The sequence below is a fragment of the Pteropus alecto genome, unplaced genomic scaffold, assembly GCF_000325575.1.
Source record: "Pteropus alecto unplaced genomic scaffold, ASM32557v1 scaffold398, whole genome shotgun sequence".
In the NCBI taxonomy this organism is placed as follows: Eukaryota; Metazoa; Chordata; class Mammalia; order Chiroptera; family Pteropodidae; genus Pteropus; species Pteropus alecto.
Window position 1 is genome coordinate 3,706,695 of NW_006442497.1, and position 9,271 is coordinate 3,715,965.

Sequence of the window (9,271 nt, forward strand, 5' to 3'; positions counted from 1 at the left end):
GTTGCTCCCCCCCTCCCTACCCGGACTCCGGGGGCACCGCCGGGGGACAGACACCCAGCAGGTAACCCCGGCCTGGCTCACCCTCTCCTCTCGGATTTTCCTCCACGCCCTCCCGGATGACCCCATTCCCCGGTTCCGTCTCCTCATTCACCGCCCCCCCACCACCCGCCCCGGCCTTACCCCTTTTCCCTGGCCCTCCTTGTTCCATCTCCCCCACTTGGGCTTGTCTCCCGCTGGCCGAGCTGCGGTCTCGTGCAGCCCTACTCCCTTCCCCTCGCCCAACAGCCTGTGCGCCCCAGGTCTGCCCGCGGCACCTTTCGGGGCTCTTTCTTGCTGCTTCTCCGGGCTTTGCTTTCCTTCCGACCCGTCCCTTGGGGCTCTGAGGAAGGAGGGAGTCCCTGTCCTTTTCTTGCTCCCCAGTTCCCCGCCCCCCAACTCTGGCCCCCTTTCTGCTTGTAGCAGTCTCTAGGGGTGGGGAAAAAACCGGAATTTGGGGGGCCCTCTGGATGGGGCAAGGGGCTATGTGTCGCTGGGAAAAGGGACTGTGAGCGTGTGAGCGGGGTGGGGGTGGGGGCCGTTAGCGACCCAGCTGCCTCTCTGTTGTCCCTTTAAATGGCCCTCACATTTCTGGGGACTCTTGGGGGGGAGGTGGCAAGCCGCCTGCCTGGGGGGCAGGGCCCTCGGTTAGTCCACACAATCAAGGGTGGTAATGATTTAAAGGGACAGTCTCGGTGTGGCCGCTGCCACCCTATGTCGGCGGGAGGGGGAGCAGGCAGGCTATGTCTGGGGAGGCTTGGCTGACATGTAGGGCATTTGAGGCTGAGTCTGTTGTGGGGCCTGCCAGGTCTGGGACTGTGCTACGTCTGGGAATGTGCAAGGAGGGGTGACAGCTTGCCCAGGGGGGCATTCAGCCTGGGCTTTCTCCAGGGCTCCACCTTTAGGTTCATGGACTGTCTGGCCAAAAATCAAACTATAGAGCCTGTCACCAGGTGGGGGCCACCGACAGTTCTACAGGTCAGCAGCCTGGCCTGGGCACATTGGAGTTGGTCCTTCAGCTTCCCCTTTTGTTGTTTGGCTCTGTGCACAAGAAAGCCCCAGCCCCTCCCCCTGCTCCCTCTCCCCATCCACATCCCCCCCCCACCAACACACCCACCCCAGCTGTTGGACAGATGAATTACAGCCTCAGGCTTGGGGCCAGGGCTGGTGAAGGATTAAAGCTCTGGGGCTGGCCCTTTAAATGACTCTTGGCCCCTCCCCCACTCTGGTGTCCAGATACCCCATACACACCCAATTGACCCCCTTGGCTGTCCCTCATCCTCCTTTTGGTTTGTCCTAAGGCCTGGCATTCCCCTCTTTCTAGGCTAGACACCCCCCCCCCAGCATCCCCTTCCCCTTTTAACTTACCCATATACAAAAATGCTACAGACTACACACATATACATACTCCTTGGTCCCACATTCTTAGTGTTCCTGTCCTGAAGGGTTTCAGCCTCAAGGTTCCTTCTCTAGCAGAAGCACCTTGCCAACCTGGCCTCCCTAGCCTGTGGCTGACCACTACCCTGGTCCAGTGAGGGGCCCTGCATGGGTCAGAAATAGCACCTCCCTGGGGGCAGTGTCATCAGCAGCAGAGGCAGCTTGCAGCACATTGCATCATGGAGGCTGGGGGCAGGAAGCCTGAGTCTCTGGGGCAGGTGGAAGAATGGGGGCTGGAAGGTCAGAGAATGGATAGACTAGACTGATAGCCCAAGTATCTGGGGGAGCCCAAGTGTCTGGGTCCTTAAGGACAGAGAACTGTGGCTGAGGGAGCAGAAAACATAGATCCCTGAGGAATGAGTTTTGAGTTGAGGGCAGACTTAGGTCTGACCCCTTGATGGACACCTGATTCTTGGCCCCAGACTTATGCTAAAAGACCTAGTTTCTTGTCTCTGAGAGTTAGCAGAGGAGAGAGTGGGCCTCTCTCACCTTCTTGGGCCACCCAGAGGAAGGAGGTGATGGGGAAACAGGATATGGTCTTGAGGGGTGGAATGGAAGGGAGGCTTGCAGCAGAGGTCACTTCCAGACGCAGACCAGAGTCACGGTCCTTGCTGAGAAGGAAGGCTTCTCCCTGCTGGGCCTGTTCATCTAGTCTGGCCACCTGTGCTGCTCAGGGAGACCTGCCTATACCCGCCTGGGGGAAGAGGAAGGGGCAGAGTCCAGAGGGTGGGGTTGACTGGTATCTTGATAAGGTTAGGGAGGAGGCAGAGCTGAAGGAAGAGGATCTGCATGCGTAGAACCAGGATTGAAGCTGACTTGTGTGCAGATGTCAGGGGTAGCTGGGCCTTCTCTGGGGCCAGGGACTCTGAGCAGGAGGTTCCAGTCAGAAGAAGGATCATAGGTCTGGTGTCCACTGTGGACTTAAGCAGATGCCATAGCATGCTCCCCTTACATCCTGCTCCAGGATGCTTTCTAAAGGGGAAGGCTGGAGGACCACTTTGGGGATGGCTTTTTCTGGTTGCCATGGAAACAGATTCTCCCATCCCATTTGATCACCAGAGCCAGGTTTCTCTTCAATAAAGGGACGACAGGGAGCACAGGAAAATTCTCCAGCCTGGGGGACCTCACCTCTAACTGGCTTTTTTCTTTTAGGTTCCCCTAGGCACCATGCCAGCCCCGTAGTTCCACCCACCCCACCCACTGTGGTGTGCTGCACCCCACTGCTGGGGCACTGGTCCCAATGACACAGGGCACACCAAACTCCATTTGGTAAGTCCTACCTCTGAGCACTGCACCCCATCGCACCTCACCAAATTCCAATTCTGCACCACATGCTTGAGGAAGAGTGGTATGATCTGGATCATGCCCACTTCTCAGAATGGTCCAGTCCAACTCTGAGCATCCCCCCACCTTGGGGAGCTTGATTGGTTCAGCTTTCCTGATTTATGGAGCTCCCTTCTGTTGCCTATGAATGGTTCAGCCCTATACTTCGCCAGTCTCTCCACCACCAGCAAAGTCTTTTCCCCCAAGTGCTACGACTCAGTTGCTCATTGAATTGAATTAAGCAAGGGCTTGCAAGCTGGAAAGTACACTGGAGGGATTTTTCTTGGGAGGGGGAGGGCTTTGCCCCTATAAGAGTTGTTGAACAGCCTGGCTTATGGAGGGTGATTGGAAATGGATTTGGAGAGCTACTGGAGACCATTGCATGCCAGGTACTGTGTTAATCACTTTCTATACATGACAACCTGCTGTTGGCATCTCACCTTTCCTTATAGATCCCTTTGTGTTCTGTTCTCTCACCACTGCACTATAGTATTTGCCTCCTCCCCGCCACTCTAAGTCATACTTCTCTGCTGCTGACCTCTCTCTTTCTGCGAGTTCTCAGCCTGAAGTCCTTCTCCATCCCCCATTCCTCCATAGGAGAAAAGATGGTACCTAAGCAAGGGACTTAAGTTTTGAGTGTGCTTCACTCTTCTCCATTACTAAGTTTTTGAGTGGGACTGTTTTCTTCTATGTTTCTGTTTGACAAGATGGTTTGCACATTGGGGTGCCTCAGTGGAATTGTGTTGAATGAATGTGTTAAGTGAATGAGCTTCATTGCGAAGAAACCAATGGCTTCTGAGATCTGCTACACAGCCTCCTACCCATGCCTTCTCTAGAGGACACGAGACATTTGGGATGGTAACCTTGGGTAGAGCTGAGAGGTGGGCTGACCCAGGATGTGGCCTGGGAGGATAAAACCAACAGAAGGAAAACAGAACAGAGGCATTATAGGAGAGTGGTAAGGATGAGACTCTGGAAAGAAGCCCAGCTCTTCCACTCTCTTGTAAAATGACCTTGACCAAGTTACCAAACATCCCTGAGTCTCAGTCCTTATCTGGAAAATGGGATAATAAAACCTCCCACGACAGGTTTGGGGGAGGAGTTTAAAAAATGTATAGAAAGTGATTAACACAGTGCCTGGCATGTAATAAGTATCAGTAAATGCTAGCAATTATCACTATAATGGGAGCCCCAGGGAGCTGGAGAATAAGCAAGGATGTTGAGGAATAGGACAGAACTTGATTGAAGGCAGACAGACCCCCAAATACTTGTCAGTCACGATCCAGCAAGACTCAGGATTTAGGGGAATGAGGGGAAGAATCAGCAGGGTCAGTCTGCTCCAGTGTTTCCCTGACTCTGTTCAGGAACATGAAGGCAAACACAGAAGGGCATGTGCAGAGACACACGTGACCACGCAAGTGATGCAGAGGCAGACCCAGACAAAAGACCGAGACAGGAGCAGACACACAGACAGAGACAGCAGCTCAGAGTCATGTAGACAGGCATAATGACAGGAACGCGTCTGACACAGGCACTGAAGGAGACAAGATGAGCAGATATGCAGGTGCACAAGGAGAAAGACATCGGGACCCACACACAGCCAACCTTGTCAGGCAGACTGGTGAACACAGCGGTCCAGTCAGAGGCAGACACAAGGCTCGCAGTGACACATAGCGGGCCGGGGCAGGCACTGTCACTCCTCGGTGGGGGGCGGGGTGGGGCCAGCAGCGGGGGAAGGCTGGGGAAGGGAATCCCGAGCGGGCGGCCTGCCCGGGTGGCTGAGTCACAGCGGAGACCCAGTCGGCGGCCCTCCCCTCCGCATCCCCCTCCCCCAGGTAAGAAGCGAGCCTGTAACCCCTCGCTTCCACCCGGCAGAATGAGGCCTGGCAGGAGCGGGGTGCGGCGGGGCTTCCGGGACCGGCCCCACTTCGGTGCGCGTGCAGCGTGCCTGCTGACTGCCTGCTCGGTAAAACCCTATCTGCGGGGTCTTGTGTTTGGCCGGCATGTGAGTCCGTGTGCGTCCGTCTGGCCTCTTACTCCGCGTCCCGCATGGCTGGAGCAGTGCGTGGAGAGGCTTTTCGGGCCTCAAGCCGGGAGAGAGTTAAGTGGGTGTGATTGATGGAGCAGGTCTCTCTCGGGGCCGAAGCGGGAGGGGGTCGGTTAAAGTCCCCGAGCCTGGAGCCCGGATGGAAGGGGTGGAGCTGGGCTTAGCCGGGAGTGCCCGGATGACGGGGGCGTGGCTTCAGCTGGAGAAGAATTAACCCTTTCTGAGCGGCTGACTCGCGGGACTGTTGAGCGGGGGAGACTGGAATGTCTGCCCCTGAAGTATACCGTCATCCTAGCTTGGCTTTGGCCTCATGCATCTACCTCTCATCTGTCTTTGAGGAGTCTGTGGGTGTCTTTCTTTGTGCCAGTCCGTGGTTGTCCCCTCCACTTGGTTAGTACGGACATCGGGAGTCGGGGAGGGCTATTCCTGCCCCAAAGCGAGAGTGGAGGTGAGAGTGGACCGCGCGAGCCGGCTGCCAGCGACAGGGGAACAGGTGTGAGCGCGGCGTCGGGACTGCCGGCCGCGGGGAGGGGCCGTCGTGAGGGAAGACGAGGGGGGAAATTCCGCGGGACTGGTGGTGAGCGGTGTGTGGGCTGAGTTGTGTCTGCCTCTGACTGTGTGTCTGTGTATGTTCAGGGAGGCGGGGGCTGAGTCAGTGGGAATAGGGGAAGGTTTTCTGGGTGACTCACGCTCCTCCACCCCAAACCTGAATCAGACCCCGAGGGAGGTCTTTATACGGGAGGCGGATAGAGAGTCAGACGTCCGGGTCCCGGGTGGGAACAAGGATCCACGGTGGTTGGCGAGAGAGTGTGTGTGTTTAGTATACAGGAAGTTTTTGTCCTCAAGTGAGGGCTGCTGTATTTTGAGTAGCGGCGCGGGGTGGGGGTGTGGATAAAGGTGGAAAGGGGCTGGAGGGACGGGACTCGCTGGTTTAGGGAAAGCTGAGTCAGTTCCCCGTGGGAAAGGGGAAGTGGTAGAGGGGAAGTGTCATCATCGCAGAAGGGGAAGCTGCATTTCCTGGAAACTGGCAGCGCCCTCGGCACCACTTCCCAAGCAGGGATCTGTGCCTCTGATATCTGGACCCCCGGTTCCTTGTTTTCCCATGTCTCAGCCATGGGTCCCGGGACTGGGGAGTGGGGAGCAGCCGGCCAGGTGTATACTTGACCGCAGTTAAGTACTGTATTTGCCCCTGAGCGAAAGGCTGTATGGTGAGGAGAGCGAGTTCTGGCAGAAACTCTGCATAAACTGCGGAGAGGGTCCGCAGAGCCCAGGAGCTTGCCAGGACTCGGCGAGGAGTGGCACGCCGGTACCTGTAGAGTCTAAGCGCTTGCATGCAAACAGACGACCTTGTCCTGCGGAGGGAGGACTCTTTTCACGAGAAACTCGTCTACCCTTGTGGGCTGGGTGGAAATTTCCCCACAGCTCAGACTTTTCTCAGCGAAAGTGAACTTTCCAGCCGCCCCCAGCCCCTTGTCGCGCGTTCTCCCCCGGCTTCCTGCCCGGCTGGAGCTCCAGCTGGAGCGCTGGCCCCGCCCCCGCCGCTTTGTACTCAACACTCGCCTCTCGCAGCTCTTTGTACTCTAGACTCAATGGACCGATCCCGGGAGCGGAGCCGGCTCCCTACCTGAGGGGACGCCGGGTAGGCGAGGAGGAGGCACTGGGACCGAGATCTTAGGCTCAGAGAGGCGAGAAGGAAGAAATGGGGCTAATGGAAGGTGCCCAGGATAGGGAGCGCTGCGCGCGTCGTGGGTCGAGCCAGCACGGACGGGAAGGGGGGGGGGAGTGGTGTGAAGGAGGAAGTGAAACAGGCTCTGGTTTCTTTAAGGGAGTGGGCGGTGAGAGTGGGACAAGGGTGATGTCACCGCCTGTCGGGCCCCGCCCTCCTCCCTCCCTAAGGACCCCCCCTCCCCGTATTCTTACACACGCCGCTTCCGCTGCGCAAGTAGCCACGTCACGGGCAACCCCCGAAATCCCCCCTCCCTTGGGGGGGGCGGGGGCCACGTGGGCCGTGGGGAACCGCGTGGCCCCGGCAGGGAAGGGCATAGAGGATACTAGAGCCACAAGAGAGGGGCCACTCCGGACTGTGGTGCGCGACTTCTCAGAAGTTGGGGTATTCAAAGGGGGTTTTGGTTTGGGGGGTCGGTTGTTATTGAAGACCTAGAGAACCAGAAGTGGAGGAGCTGAAGGTACTGGGTGTGAGGCTGGGGGCTTGACCGTGGTTTGAGACGGTGTCAGGCGTAGGGCTCAAATCGCGGTGCGGGCAGGTTTGGGTGCCGTAGAAGTCGCCGTGACTGGCCAGCCTGAAGCGGTACCAAGGCGCCCTCGGAGTGGGGAGGTCAGGCACTGGGTGAGGTGAAATGAGGATGGGGAGCGACGCCTTTGTCTGCGTTGTACATCTGTCTGCCGTCCGTCAGTCTTACGGCGGCCGGGCGGGAGGCTTCTTGGGCAGACTAGCGGGGAGGACCGGCGGCTTTGTGGGTGCGTGGAACTTGCGGGGGGCGCCATCCCCCAGGCCCTCCCGGGTGTACGACTCGTCGCCTTCACCTAAACGGGTCACCGGCCCCGCTTGCCCAGCTGGCCTGAGTGTCAGGTCCGAGATGGAGACCCTAGGTAGGAGCCGCCAGGTCATGTCGGGGTCACCCGGGGCCGAGCCCGTCTGACCGGCTCCGCTGCCCCTCCTCCCTGGGCCGGCAGCGGCCCGGCTAACCTCGCTTCTATTGGTCCCGGGCAGGCTGTTACTGAGGCGGAGACGCGGGTGATGATTGGCTTTCTGGGCAGAGAGGAAGTCCTGTGATTGGCCGGATCCCTGGAGCTCGCCGACGCTGTGAGAGGACGCTCCCACGGAGGCTGGGTGAGCTGCTGCTGTCTTGCCTGTAGGCTCCCGACTGGCCATCCGGCTCCCTGCCACTCGTTTCGGCCCCTAGCCGCTCTCCTGGGCTTCTTAGGGGTTCCTTAGGTCCGGTGGGCCTCCTCTCAGGGAAAGCCAAGGCCAGGCGCCCTGCTCACATAACAGACCTGTGAGTGCTGTAGTCAGGCCAGACTAGCCCTTGGGCCCCTACTGTGTGCTGGCTAGCTCATCTCACTTCTTTGCCTCCTCCTCTCTGTAGAATTGGCTGTGAAAGCCCCTGGGCGGCCATCTGGGGACAGTGGGCTCTCCTGTCAGAGCGGCTGGAGTGGGACCATTGCCCCAGAGAGCTGGGGCAGGGGCCGTGCCCTATCTCCAGGGCTCCTGGGGCCACTGCTGACCTGGTAAGGGCAAGGCTTGGGCTGGGTTGTCTGTGTGTACACAGGCAGCTCAGGCTATGCCCCCAGTAAGACCATAATCTCTTCTCCCTGACTCAGGCTGGATGCATCGGGCAGTGGACCCTCCAGGGGCCCGCACTGCACGGGAAGCCTTTGCCCTTGGGGGCTTGAGCTGTGCTGGGGCCTGGAGCTCCTGCCCGCCCCATCCCCCTCCTCGTAGCGCATGGCTGCCTGGAGGCAGGTGAGAACTTGGGCCATCTCTGTGTCTCCAGGAACTCGTCTTCCAATCTCTTGTACCCCTCAATTTCTGTCATCCTTTGGGTTTTTTGCCATTCCGTGGGCCTCAGTGTAATCCTCAGCTGCCTTCTCTTATTGCCTCAGTCACCTCCTTCCTAGACAGGGACACAACTGTTTCATCTTGATGTATATTAACAGACACCTTCTCTCTCCAGGTGTTCTTCCAGCATTGGGCAGCCCCCACTCTCTGCTCCCCTACCCCCTTCACATGGCAGTAGCTCTGGGCACCCTAACAAACCGTATTATGTTCCAGGGTGAGTGAGGATTCAAAGGTGGTAGGGATGGGAGGTAAAGCTGGGTCTTTGAAAGAGTTTCCCTGAGCCTGACCACCCCCAATCCCTTCTGCTCCACAGGACACCTACCCCAAGACCCCTCCATGGGAAGCTGGAATCCCTGCATGGCTGTGTGCAGGCATTGCTCCGGGAGCCAGCCCAGCCAGGGCTGTGGGAGCAGCTTGGGCAGCTGTACGAGTCAGAGCATGACAGTGAAGAGGCCATACGCTGCTACCACAGCGCTCTTCGATATGGAGGAAGTTTGGCTGAGCTGGGGCCCCGCATTGGCCGACTACAGCAGGTAGGATAAGGGAGGACATTAGAAGCTAGGATTGTGCTTTCTGACTCAGTGCTCTCATCTAATGTCTGCTTCTGTCCTGTCCCTTGCATCCTTCCCCCACCTCTCCAGGCCCAGCTCTGGAACTTTCATGCTGGTTCCTGCCAGCATCGAGCCAAGGTCCTACCACCCCTGGAGCAAGTGTGGAACTTGCTGCACCTTGAGGTGAAGCTGCGGTTGGGTGGCCTAGGGAGGAGGGCCGGGCCAGGTCTGCTCCTGTGCCATTCTCTCTTCTCTCTTTTTGTCCTCAGCACAAGCGGAACTATGGGGCCAAGCGAG

The 9,271-nt window shown here is 58.2% G+C and overlaps 1 protein-coding gene across 1 annotated transcript in view; it reads left to right on the top strand.

The window, feature by feature from the left end:
- Window positions 1-9,271, top strand: part of KDM6B (lysine demethylase 6B) — a 21,767-nt gene that overhangs the window by 4,371 nt on the left and 8,125 nt on the right. The window contains 9 exon segments of the mRNA XM_025040133.1: window positions 2,626-2,742; window positions 7,575-7,694; window positions 7,951-8,092; window positions 8,186-8,327; window positions 8,539-8,637; window positions 8,737-8,956; window positions 9,065-9,157; window positions 9,244-9,269; window position 9,271. The exon segment at window position 9,271 is cut by the window's right edge and continues 111 nt beyond it. Coding sequence (XP_024895901.1) covers window positions 8,191-8,327; window positions 8,539-8,637; window positions 8,737-8,956; window positions 9,065-9,157; window positions 9,244-9,269; window position 9,271 — 576 coding nt within the window. The 5' untranslated portion in view covers window positions 2,626-2,742; window positions 7,575-7,694; window positions 7,951-8,092; window positions 8,186-8,190.